Source organism: Lissotriton vulgaris, chromosome 11 (genome assembly GCF_964263255.1).
Source record: "Lissotriton vulgaris chromosome 11, aLisVul1.2, whole genome shotgun sequence".
Classification (NCBI taxonomy): domain Eukaryota; kingdom Metazoa; phylum Chordata; class Amphibia; order Caudata; family Salamandridae; genus Lissotriton; species Lissotriton vulgaris.
In genome coordinates this window covers 945,280,140-945,294,067 of record NC_141699.1, presented here as the reverse complement: position 1 = coordinate 945,294,067, position 13,928 = coordinate 945,280,140, and the positions used below count along the sequence as shown (strand labels likewise).

At 43.5% G+C, this 13,928-nt stretch overlaps 1 protein-coding gene across 1 annotated transcript in view; it reads right to left on the bottom strand.

Moving 5' to 3' along the window:
- The window catches only part of LOC147683725 (von Willebrand factor A domain-containing protein 5A-like), a 752,535-nt gene that overhangs the window by 26,678 nt on the left and 711,929 nt on the right, over positions 1-13,928 (bottom strand). The window contains exon 22 of the mRNA XM_086944099.1: positions 4,942-5,078. Within this exon, the coding sequence (XP_086800225.1) occupies positions 4,942-5,078 (137 nt within the window). The remainder of the gene's footprint in view (positions 1-4,941; positions 5,079-13,928) is intronic.

The window sequence follows — 13,928 nt, the reverse complement described above, 5'->3', positions numbered from 1 at the left end:
TGTCTATAAATATGCAGTCATTACTGTTACATTATTTATTATAAATCAAACATACATGCTAAAGATAAATCTAGTGTTTCAACTTCTGGGTGTCCATTAATTTTTTACTACTAATTCTATAAAGTTATTTTGACTGCTCAGAAGCGACGTCTTCAATAATTTCACAGTTCATTATTATGAACCAGAAATTGAATTTTTAGAGTCTGCCAGTAAAAATCTCACGTTTCTACCTCTGTTGGATCAGTTATTATTATTATTCCTTTATTTGCTTGCCTTTAAAGAAACGGGGACAAGCAAGTTTTCTGCTGACAATTTAGTACATATATGACACATTCATTTTTTCATTTCATTATAGTAATATTCCAACAATATTCAGTTATACTCGATTATTCTCACAATGGTCTTGCTCCTGTTTTATCTTAAAACCTGGCGATATGTTTTATTGCTCTTCAAACATAATCAGTCTAAATACACCAATGACAGCCATATTGTTTGTCTAGAGATATCCTTCTAGAATGAAAATGTGAGCTTGTTTGCTCTATTTGAGAAGAGGAACCAGGTGCCATCCTTTTGCCTTCACCAGTTGAGGTGTATTCCACAGTAATCATAATAATCCACATTTGTAAAGCGCAAACAATCACCCGTAAGGGTCTCCAGGCGCTGGGGGCCGTCGGGAAGATTAAGCAAGCTATTGTCCAGAGTCACATGGTGCTGAGCTAATCTGCTGCCAGCGCAGGGATCGAACCGTGATCCCCAGATTCCAGCGTCAGTCGCCCTGGCCGCCGCGCCACACCTTTCCCCCCCAGTGTGACACAAAAAGTTGTACTTGAGACATTGATTGCGCTAAACTAGACTACACCCATGTCTTTAGATTGTTGTAAGTTTATTAAATTGTGCACCCAGTGTCCAAAAAGGGACCGCTAGCATAAAATGAACTCTCTTTTTCTAGCAATGTTAAAGCTCCATCCATCGACAGTAGGAAAGAGTCATCTAAAATGAAATTCAACTTAAATTTAAAGTGCTTACATGGTCCTTAATTACAATCTGTATGAGATAAAAAAAAACACCCAAATTTTCCAAGATGAACTTTCAGTTTAGGTGAAGCAGGATTAATACAGATTCCAAAATCAACATTTTTGTGATCACCAGATTGCATACTAACTCCGAAATCATGATACTGGCCTTGCCTGAGTCAGAATGCTTTCAGACATTAGTTTATTTTGCCAAAGTGGTACTACTTTCATGTCCGAATAAACACTGCAATGACTGCATTAGTATTTTAACTTCATTCTGGTTACGGTGTCAAGAATAGTCTCACTTTGCAATGTTCACAAATTATACAGTTACAAAATTAAACTTTGTCAGAATACAGCATACACATCAATAAAACAGACCGTATGGGGGCTATATTTCCTGCAATTAAGGAAGAATATAATAGGAGACGTGAATTTTTTGTAAAGAAATACTTCTGGTGATAACACAAATCTTTACGTTCCACTCTCAAGCCACATAGAAGGAAAGACGGACCAATTACATAAAAAAACATTATGATCACAAACTTTGACAAAACCTGAATTTCCTAACAGCAACAAAACCTGTACAGATATAACACATTCATTGAAACCCAACATCACTGTGACCAAATAATCCCAATGTTCTCAAAAACTTTTCAAACAAAGTCAGTAAAAAAAATCCTGTACCAACATGTCCCTAAATATGGTCAACAGTTAATTCAAGAAGGAATTTCCAATTAGGCTGTGTTACATAGTGAAATTGGTATTTATTTGAAGAACATAATCAATTTATACATTTGGCAAACATATTTTGTTGATTGTATTGTATCTGCAACTTACTTGTTTCTTCCCTTTAAAAGTAATTGGAACAAAAAACAAGCACTGGTGTTGCCAATAGGTCTCGCAGTAGGAAAGTTGGAGCCATTTGTTTTGTAAATGACAAAGCCCTTTATGTTTTTTAAATGAAAACAAAAATAAAAGGCATTGTTATTTGCAATTGTAATAGCTCCAACTTTCCTACTGCAAGACCTATTGGCAACGGAGAGAACAACACGAGTGGTGGGTGAAAACCACGAGGGAGACGCACGCACGGAGACAAAGTTAAATAATGCGTCACCAACACGACACACGAAAGAAAGAGAAAAGGAACGACGGAACAGTGGGATAGGAAACATTACCTATGAAAAAGGGAGACAAAGGAAAATAATGGAATGTAAGGAAAAAGAAGCAAAAATATACGTGAGAAAAAAAGAATTGAAAGGAAAAAAATAAAGACAAGTACGGGAAATGCAAGGGGGGTGGGTTGGGTTGACAAGGGAGAGAACAACACGAGTGGTGGGGGAAAACCACGAGGGAGACGCACGCACGGAGACAAACTGAAAAAGGTGCAGCTTCTTTTGTCCACAAAGCCATGGCAATGACTAATTCTGACAAACATACCCATGCATACAATACGAAGTCAGCACACTCCAGGTGCACCTTTAACCTCTCACTATTTACTTTAGTTTTAAATGAACTTAATAAAAATAAATGTTAGTTCAATAATGGTGTCGTAGCATTACAAAAACAAACTGCTTCGAAGCCATAGAAGTTAACTAGTAAAATCTGGCACTATTTTATCCACTTTTTTGTGAAATGTTATCTGGTTTTGGAGTTTGGCTATAGACAGCTTTCGTTTTCAGTTGCTATAGATGTGTGCATTGTGTACCCATTGTGTTGTTAGTAAACCTTGCTACATTTTCTGCTTATAATATTTAATAATGGGATATCGGTACCTCCATGTATCTACTTAAAACAGACACATGTGAATTGCCAAAGCATGGTTTATACATACTTAAATGTCTGGATGTCAGTCCTCCTGCATTTTAAACCCACTCAAACAAATGTACATTAATGTGCTATTTCTTGCACCATAATGACATCTTTTCCAGCCAATGTTTGCTTCTACCAGCCTCTAAAGCTCACAGCATCCTGACCACTAGCAGCTTCGTGGTTAGTGGGGTAGCTGGGATTCTCATTGGTTTAAAGGGATTAAAAGTCAAACTACAAATGGCGGCAAGGAAAAAAGTAACCAAAGCTGGCTCCTTACTTCCACGCAAGTTTTTGGGCTTCAAGCAGTCCCATCTCTTGTTTTCGCTAGTTTGCAATAAAATAATCTTTACAGATTGTGTATGAATCGCAACATTCATGCAGCAGCACTTTGTTGTCAACCCAGAGGTGTAAAAAGCTGTGGAAACAACCTTGAATGTGTACTTTGTTTTAGATGTGAATTTCGGCGTACAATGAGAGCTTGACTAATAATCAAGGGCTGAGAATGTGCTCTCCTGACCCCACCACACCCAGGCCACCAACCCTGACATAACAGATTCTAAGTGTCCCCTCAATGGAAGTACATCAGCTGTAAACCTTACATGAGGTGCAATGGTTTAATATGCATTGGAATTCAAAGAGTAAAGCGACCCAGGAGCACAAACATAACGCACAATGTGCAGCAAAGAGCTCTATACATTGAAGGAGAGGGACATGCTGTGTGGATGGACCTGCCTCCCCTTTGCTATTCATACCATATCTGCGTGGAATGATCCTGTAGGTCAGTTCTCACGTTAGCTGGGGAGTGCTTTTTCAAGTCTCCTGGTGCAAGGAGCGCAGCTCGGGTGCAGGCAGCTGGCCTGTCTCCTGAGGGGGAAGAAGGAGGCAGCTCGAGCCACGGAGAAAGTGGGCGGGTATCTGCGTGGAATGATCCTGTAGGTCAGTTCTCACGTCAGCTGGGGAGTGCTTTTTCAAGTCTCCTGGTGCAAGGAGCGCGGCTCGGGTGCAGGCAGCAGGCCTTTCTCCTGAGGGGGAAGAAGGAGGCAGCTCGAGCCACGGAGAAAGTGGGCGGGGGTCATAAACATCAAGCATGGCATGCTGCTGCCTAAGAAAGTTTAATTTTCAATAGCGCGGCTCGGGTGCAGGCAGCAGGCCTTTCTCCTGAGGGGGAAGAAGGAGGCAGCTCGAGCCACGGAGAAAGTGGGCGGGTATCTGCGTGGAATGATCCTGTAGGTCAGTTCTCACGTCAGCTGGGGAGTGCTTTTTCAAGTCTCCTGGAGCAAGGAGCGCGGCTCGGGTGCAGGCAGCAGGCCTTTCTCCTGAGGGGGAAGAAGGAGGCAGCTCGAGCCACGGAGAAAGTGGGCGGGGGTCATGAACATCAAGCATGGCATGCTGCTGCCTAAGAAAGTTTAATTTTCAATAAAGAAATGGTTTGGGGAGCCACAGTAGAAGAAAGGCACGCAGGCGTGATTCTTCCAAATGAAATGCTACGTGCCAGGGGAGTGGGGGGCGGAGATGAGACAGAGACAAGAACAGGGGGAGAAGAAAAAATCATAAACAAGTTAGTGTGTGTGGAGGTAGGGCTGAAGCGAGAGACACTCGGAGAGAGAAAGACAGGCAAAGACAGAGACAGACCAAGAGTAAATAGAATCAAAGACAGCTAGAGATTAGATGTTGCAAAGAAAGAGAAATTAATGAAGGTTAGAACGAAAAAGCACCAAAGTAGTGAAAAACAACACGTACCTGATAATGCCGGGAAACTGAAAGTACGGCCGGCCTGTGGCCGGCCATGAATAATTAGGGGAGGAGAAGCCCTTTGATGTGCTGTGCGGCCGGGAATGCGTGTGCATGTTTAATCATGTGGTTCACGTGAACTGCATGAAAACCGCGGGGCTGAAAGCCCTTGGTTTGACGATGATTTTCGCCACTTGAATTCTCGCTCCGCTCGATGCGCTTGCGCGCATCGATAGGTCGCGAGACCTAAAAAGTTTCTGTTCACGTCGGGTCTTTCCCAGATGGAAGTTATTCTCATACTTGATATAGGATCTCTTGCACTAATCGGGAGAAACTAATTTCAAGTTTCAAAATCTCTAAAATCAATATTTGCACTGACTATTACCTTGTTAGGTTTATTTGCCTCGAGCTTCTCTTCAGGTATTCCCAGGGCAGACGCAAAATCTGTGTTCAAGCACCAGGAGCCATCAGCATTCTGCAGAGAAATCAGTCTTAGGACAGAGTCTGTCTCCTTCTGTTCAACTAAGAGAGAAATACAGAAAACCTATTTTAAGAGAAGAGCAGTTGCCAATATTTAACATATATGAACCAATTTACCAAAATTCCTGCAAATTAAATCGTCCCTTTGAGATGGGTATACAAAAGGACAATGGAAAATTTCACCGGACCCATCAAACCTGAGATACAAACCAGATGAAACAAGCATTTGCAATGCAATAGGTCTCGCATTAGGAAAGTTTGAGCAATTGATATTGTAAATGACAAATGTTTTATTTAAGTTTTGTTGCCAATAGTTATAACTTTCAAAAATGTGACCTATAGCATTTGTAATGCAATATGTGTTATATTTACGTGTCCTACATGTATTGATATTACAAATAACAATGGCTTTTTCATTTTTTTCAATAATACTTAAATAAAAGTTATTGTAATTTATAATGGCAATAGCTTAAAGTTTTGTAAATAACTTTTGTGAAGATTATGTTCAGTGTAATTTATTGTGACGAAAATCCAAGAACAGAAGTGAAATATAAACATCTTTTTGTTACATTTGTAATAAAGCTTGTATTATTGAGAGAACATATTTGAACCAGTTGTTGAATGGCTGCACAGATTGATGCTGTGGTGGTGCTGAGTGATGTTGTGATGATGAACGAGTGATGCTGTGGCGTTCAGTGATGCTGTAGTAGCGCATAGTGATGTTGTGGTGCCCATGAGTGATGCTGTGGTGGTGCTGAGTGATCCTGTAAGCTATGCTATCTTTTGTTTTGCTATCCTATGTTTTGTTATGCTATGTTTTGCTATCCTATGCTTTGATTTGTTATGCTATGCTGTGCTGTGTTATGTTTTGTTATGCTATGTTTTGATATGCTATGTTTTGATATGCTATGTTTTGATATGCTATGTTTTGATATGCTATTATAGGTTTTGTTAAGCTTTGCTAGATTTTGTTGTTTTGCTATGTGTTGTGTTTTGTTATGCTATGCTATGCTTTGTTATGCTATGGTATGTTTAGTTTTGCTATCCTATGCTGCGTTTTGTTACGCTATGCTATGTTTTGTTGTGTTTTGTTATGCTATGCTATGCTTTGTTATGTTATGCTATGTTATGTTATGCTATGTTTTGTTATGCTATGTTTTGTTATGCTATGTTTTGTTATGCTATGTTTTGTTATGCTATGTTTTGTTATGCTATGTTTTGTTATGCTAGGTTTCGTTTTGCTATGCTATGTTTTGCTATCCTATGCTTTTCTTTGTTATGCTATGCTGGTGAGGGTAAGTGAGGGTGGGTGAGGGTTGTGAGGGGACGAGGGTGAGGTGATGAGGGGGTGGGGGTGTGAGGGTGAGGCGGTGTGAGGGTGAGGCGGTGTGAGGGTGAGGCGGTGTGAGGGTGAGGCGGTGTAAGGGTGAGGCGGTGTAAGGGTGAGGCGGTGTAAGGGTGAGGCGGTGTAAGGGTGAGGCGGTGTAAGGGTGAGGCGGTGTAAGGGTGAGGCGGTGTAAGGGTGAGCGAGGGTGAGTGAGGGTGAGCGAGGGTGAGCGAGGGTGTGCGAGGGTGTGCGAGGGTGTGCGAGGGTGTGCGAGGGTGAGGGTGTGTGTGCGAGGGTGTGCGAGGGTGAGGGTGTGTGGGGGTGAGGGTGTGTGGGGGTGAGGGTGAGGGTGTGTGAGGGTGAGAGGGTGAGGGTGAGTGAGGGTGAGAGGGTGAGGGAGGGTGAGAGGGTGAGGGTGAGAGACAGGTGAGACCTAAAAAGGGTTACATGATTTTTGCAACAGGATTTGTATGGATTGGGTAGAGTTGTTAGATGCTTGGGGGTGTCCTAGCAAGGGTGCCAGTGGCCCCCTGTTGGAAGGTATCAAAATATAGACATTGTTAGGGGGATTAAAGGGCCCCTATTGCTTTATTCCCTTGTGACACTGCACCTGCTACACCATTTGCTAGCAATGCCCCTGATACCTGACCAGATACTGGAGGGATTGTGGAGAGGCAAATCAGCTCTGGAGCGAGGTTGCCGGGGAGGTAGTGTGGCGACTGAGCTGCTGAAGGAACAAGGACTATTAGTTGGACGCATAGGATTCCAAAAGCGTTTTGGGCCATTAGGCCTTGAAGGGGAGGCATTTAAGACTGGTGGGATAGTTTGCATATATATTAACGAAGCCTTTGGCATAGGCTGGGATTGTGAGGCCAGCATATTATACAAGTCATTAATGGGGCATTTCTCACAATTAAGAAGTTCCCTGTCATGACTGTGCTGAATGCACTTGGTTGGTTACCTGCCAACCCTGGCGCCCCTGAATTCCCTTGGAAAAAAATTAAGGGTCAAGGGTATCTTTCTCCACCAAGGAATGGCACAGAAAACTCGTGCCTCCAACTTATGTTTCACGGTCGAAGCGTTTTTTCATGGCGTATTTTATTATTTAAAAACAAACATAATAAATAAAATACCTTTTACTTCTTATTTACACCGTTCAGGCTGAGTGTACATCTGAAATCCAGCTATTCTTGACAGTACAGCAGAGGCACGTGGCAGGAGTTTGCATACAAAGCAATCCGGTTACCCGGGGGGCAGGGGTAAGCCCTTGATCAACGATGGGTAAGCTGGCTCCCACCCCCATGTTTCTCTCCAGTGGCTCACTCCAGGCACCTGTGTCCCCGTCACGCTGCCTGTGTACATGTGATGCAGCGCATGGGTGACGACGCGTCACACACCGGAGGCAGCTAGTCCGTGACGTCACCCCGGGGTTCTGTGGTAGAAGGCCTCGCAGTGCATCCAAGGCTGGGCAGGAGGGGGAACCCGAGCCGGCCCGGACACGGTCATGTGCGGAGGGGGAGGGTTGCTCCAGCAGTGTCCGGCTACCGTTAATAACAGGCTTTTATCAGAGAGCGCCGGCGCTTTCCACGGCTACCGTGTACCTGCGGCGCAGCACGTCGGCTTCTGGTCCTGAGCCATTGGGGGAGGAGAGGGAGGTGGGGAGCAGGGAGACGTAGGGAGCCGCGTGGAAGTAGGGGGGTGGGGAGCAAGGGAAAAGCCGGTGGTGAGAAAAGGGAAGGCGAGCGAGATAACCGTAATATTCGAGGAGTGGGGGAGCAGGGTCGCGGTGCTGGGCAAGAAGAGAAAGTAATGGGTAGATGTGAGAAAAGTGTGAGGGTTAAAGGAGAAAGAGGCGATGGGCCGAGTGGTTGCAACGGGGAGGATGTGGCATAGTAACCTGAGCTGCCGATTTCAAACTGGGAAGCCAGGTTCGCATGTCTGCATGAGCTCTGCATTCTGTGATTTTGGACAAATTACTTAAGGCTAAAACAGGTAGGTAAATATACAAGAGCCAGACCGAAAAGCAGAAGTTCGGCAGCGTCACGCCTGTTGTGGGGCGGGACTTCTGCCTTCTGCGGGAAGCCCAAGCCCATAGCCGAGAGGAGCAGTGGTGACGCGGGGCTCCCATGCCTGAAAGAGCCCCGTGGTGGCTGCAGACGTAAGGAGGGCCGTTGATGCAAGTGCAGGGCTCCCATGAGCGAAGGAAGACCCACGTGTGCCAGGTGATGCAGAGATGACACCAGTGCAGCGACAAGAGCCCGGTGAGGTAATGGGGGGTGTGGGTGTGTGGTGTGTGTGGGTGTGTGGTGTGTGTGTGTGTGTGTGTGGTGTGTGTGGTGTGTGTGCGTGTGGGCGCGCGCGAGAGAGAGTTTGCAGGAGGCGTAGAGATTGCAGGAGGCGGACTTGCCTTAGAAGCGGGACAGGAGATGTGTGTGCGCACGTACAGCCACGCGCCGTGCACATGCTGAAATCGCCGACGGCCCTGCGCATGCCCATCCCCTGCCCCACTTCCAGAGCAAGTCGCTAACAATAGAGGCTTCGCTGGACAGCAGCGCTTCCCGCTGCTTACACCAGCCCGACCTAAAACTGCATGTAAGCTGTACAGCTTGAGAGCTGTGTTGACTAGACCCAATTCAACCTTGTGTCACCCCTTGGAGTTCTGCTCACAGTTTGGGAAACAATGCTCTACAGTATTTTGACTTTACGAACTTGGAACTCACAAACACGCTAAGGAACTGAGATGCATCACACGTCTTCACTTTTTTCCCAAAGACAAATATCACAACCCTTACTGACAAACCTAGGAAACAAACATGCCCCTCTATTGGAAAAGGCACATAGAATACGAAAGGAGAAAAATGAATGGACAACTAGAGACACCAAGATGAGCAATTTTAAATATCGTCCTTTAAATAAGTTGGCTTTCTTTGGATTCTCCTTGGCAAGATAATGATCAACTGTGCCAAGTACATTCCTATCACAATCGTTCTTCCACCTATGATAGCCTAATATCTGACCTCTCTTGAACATTGGTCTGAACATCTTGATCTATTGGGTTTTTGCTCAGAATAGCCACACCACTCAAATTCCAAATTTGTACATCTGCTGTTTTTACTACTGTTCAGGGTTCAGTAATTTTGTACCATGACCTAACCTCCATAGGCATAATAATTCTAATCCAGTCACCCACACTCACTTCACAAATCTTCTGTTCGTTTTACACCTCAGAGCACTGCTTTTTTCCCATCATTTTCATCTCCTCAGACTCCACTCACTCATAGCCCAGTAATACCATCACCCATCCATTGTTCCACATCAACCACCTTGGAACCCTTTTCGAGTTATGTACGATCTCTGGAGAACTCAAATGGAGCCTACCCTACCTGTTGGCACATGGTGTGAACGTCAATAAGTAGCAAGCTGATTCTGCACTTCGTTCTTCCAGAACAATAGATGAACATGAAAGGGTATTTCTATGCAGTCATCTTGTTCAGCAGTCCTGGGTACAAGTTATTAGGCTATGAAAGGGATAGTATTTTGGGTTAGCCCTACCAAAAAAGAGTTTGGTAGTCTCTCTGAATCTTAATGCCCAACCTCAAGTGTGTGTGAAGCAACTGGAAGATGAATGTAAGGATTTTGCCAAACATTTCCCGTAAGTATTTACATACTAGTTGGGCTGTTCTAACATTTATATACACAGAATAAAACGGAGAGAAGGTGCCATTTCTGTAGTTTCCAAGGTAAGGAAGAGGTCTCTAAATGTATAATATTTTGTGTGTAGTAAACTAAAGCGGCAGGGATAATAACACTGGCCAAAGCCACCAGTTGCTGGCTTCTATTATGGTTGTGAAGACAGCAAGTAGGCAGAATTTACATCTTCAGGAATTCTTGAAACACCTGATCAAATGTCCATTAGATGGAAAGAGGCTTCGTGCTTCAAAGAGGCTTGAACACACGTGCAGAAATCCACCCTGATAGAATTGGGCAATAAATATGGCATTCTATTTGCAAGCACTTGCTGTAGATTTTGTAGTCTGTAGTGAGCATTACTCTGTTTCACCTTATATGTCCTGGACATCGAAGGCCTACCATGCCTCTTACATTGAAGGTGTTTTATGTAGACATTAGCACTGGGTCCATTTCCTTATGTCCCATCTTAAGAACGTACTTGAGAATGCATTGGAACTTATTAGCCGTAAAGTTCTTCTCTGCCAGTGGAGGTTGAGCACCTCTGAATATGCATCCTGTGCCTACATGACTTATTCCAGAAAATATAATCTTCTTAAAGTTCCAGGAAAGCCATGTTCTGCTCATCATATGCCAGTTCACAGTCAATAAGCCCTGGGGGTTTGTGTGGGATAAGTATATACATTGTTGATCTTTCCCTTACTAACATTCATTGGGCATCATAGTTATTCTTGTATGTTTTCTGCCTCAGCTTCTAGAAGGCTTGTTTTGTTGACCAGGAGCATATTTTAGTGGCCAGTCAGCCTCATCATGTTTAAAATGTCCAATCAGTGCAGCCTTCACTTTTCACTATCAGGGCTGTGTCCTTCTTCACATTGGATGCCATTGATATCAGTCTTTCCCTAAACACTAGCATCCCAAATAGTAGCTTTGGGGAAAAAAGTGAAGATGTGTGATGCACCTCAGTCTTGGTTCCTTAGCGTGTACAGTTTTGTGAGTTCCAAGTTCGGAAAGTCAAAATACTCTAGAGCATTGTTTCCCAAACTGTGAGCAGATTTTTGGTGGCTCACGAAAGTGCAAGCAGTAAATAAAGATGCCTTTGAATACTGTATTCATCAGGTTACATTTGATTTTTTTTAAAAATATTTTTATTAGAATTTTTTGTAGGCACACGTATGGCATTACACAGAGTACTAATACATATACTAATCAAGTATTGGACAAATTATAAAAAGAAATTTATAGAAACAGTACATTGATTACGGTACAGTTTACGGAAAGAGAAAGAAAGAACAGAAAACCTATATAGCGAATTGCCTCGGTTTACCAAACAAAACATATCTTAAGGGGTTAAATCAATTATGACTTTCATTTATCCTCTCTTTCCATTAGTGAAATGGTTCCCATATTTTCCTTCCCAACCTACTTGCCCTTCTTCCCTTCCTAGCATAAATGCATTTTTCTAAATTAAAAATCCCCAGTAGCAGGGCAATCCACTGTTGTGTTACTGGAGGTATTTTGTCTAGCCAGGCTCAGGCGATCAACAATCTATACACCGCCATTGCTACAAACAAAAATTCACGATGTACCTCACCATTGAACCCTCTAACCCCTAACATAATTACTGTTGGTGTTAGCGTCCCATCCAACCCTAGTGTACGACCCAGGAAGTCTTCCATACCTTTCAACAAAGTTCTTAATTGAGGGCATGAAGCAAAAATATTTATGCTATCTGCTGCTGGATCGCTGCAGCGTGGGCAGGTAATCCCTGTAGTTCCTCCCCACTGTGCGATGCGAGCCGGGGTGTAGTAAAGTTGGTATAGAGTTTTATAATGTTGGGATTGAAGCGGAGCAGAGCAGAGGACAGAATATCCTAATTCCAGAGAGTCCGAGAAGTATCGGCCCTGTATTCCTAATTTTCCTGCCTATTTATTTTCATATTTTTCAATATCATCCACCTTCAACTCTACCAAGATAGCATAAAAACTACGAATAGAACACACCCCACCTTGTTCTATAGCTTCCAAAATACTATTTTTAGCAAAACCAGCCTCTCCCCCTTTTTTCCTACTGAGAAAACTCCTGACCTGCAGATATTTAAAGAAACTCTGCCTGGCGATGGTAAACTTTGCCACAAGGTCGGAGGATTGTAATAACTTTTCATCTGGGCCCAACAGATCCCCTATTTTTAGGATTCCTTTTCTAGCCCATTCTGCCATAGTAGCATCAGCGAAAATTGAAGGTGGGAGGGATTTATTCCTAAAAAGTCTAGTGTATCTATTAAATCTTCCCAGCCCACATTTTTTTGCTACAGCTGTCCAGATATTATACGCCGCTAGAACAGTCTTAAACCGTGTACGTTTATAATATGAAGAGTCGACGCAGCTTAGGAAGGCGTTTGCTGTTTCTGGACCCAACACAATGGAGTACACCATGGTCGAGAAGGCATTAACGTTCAAATCTACACCACTCGCACCAATCAAACCCTGCATATATTGAAGAGCCGAAGCCCAATAATATAATCTAAGATCTGGAACCCCCCACCCCCCCCTTGCCATCGGTATGGTCATGAATTTATAAGCCCGCCTGGTCTTCCCATGTGCCCAAATAAAGTTATTCAAAATTGACTCAACCTTATTAAACCAGGAGATCTCAAACATTAAGGGCATCCTTCTAAAAAAATAAAGAAACTTAGGGAGTATAAGCATTTTAATTACATTGGTGCGACCCACCAACGAAAGTCTGAGATTGTTCATTCTAACCAGATCCAAGCTTACTTTTGTCAATAAGCGGGTCATGTTCCGTTCTACCACTGTCTCAAGATTAGCCGATATTTCAACCCCTAGATATACTGCTGCCGGAACCACCCGTATATCATCGCAGCTAACCAATGAATTCTTAATGATTTGTGTTTTGGCACAGTTAAGCCTATAGCCTGAGATTACGCCAAATTTTTGGGCCTCCTGTTCTATTTCTGCAATTGCCATGGATGGGTCCGGGGTAATTATAGCGACATCATCTGCGAATGCCAACACATTAATTTCTAATCCATTCAAGCAAAGGGGGAGAATTCTAGGGTTAGAATTAAGATATCGTAAATAAGGGTCCATATAGAGTGCAAAAAGGAGAACTCGGACAACCTTGCCTTGTCCCCCTTTTTATCTGTGCCGCAGCCCTAAGTTCTCGGTTAATTTTAATTCTAGCAGTTGGTGCCTTATATAGAACCTGGATTGCTCTAATATAACCTTCACCTAACCCAAAGTGCCTCAGTATTTCCCATAGATACCCCCAGGCAACCCTGTCGAAAGCCTTCTCGGCATCAAGAAATAGAGCTGCAACAGGGCCACCCGAGACCTCCATGGCGTCGAAGGAAGTAATCACTGTTCCGACATGTTCTGTGGTGCCCTTCCCTGGGATGAACCCATGTTGGACTGGGGAGACCAGCTTCTCTATGACTGCCGCCAATCTTGTTGCCAACATTTTCGAGTATAGCTTCACATCAGCGTTCATTAAAGCTATAGGTCTATAGGACCCAGGGGCTGTGGGAGGTTTGCTTTTTTTCAGAATAACTATAATTTCAGTGCCTCCCCAGGAGTTTGGAATCGAAACCCCCCTCTGAGCTTAAATGAGCATGTCCATTAACTCCAACCCAAGGGCCGCCAGAAATGTTTTATATAATTCCACAGGGATCTGATCTGGGCCTGCAGCCTTTGATGATGGGAGGTCTGATAGGGCTGATGTTAATTCTTCTAATGTTATACTAGATTCCAGTTTTTCCCTTTCAGCTACCTCTAACTCGTTCAATTGAAGATTTCCTAGATAGTCCCTAATTCTTTCGCCACTCTCCTCTTCTTCCACGTCATACAATTCTGAATAGT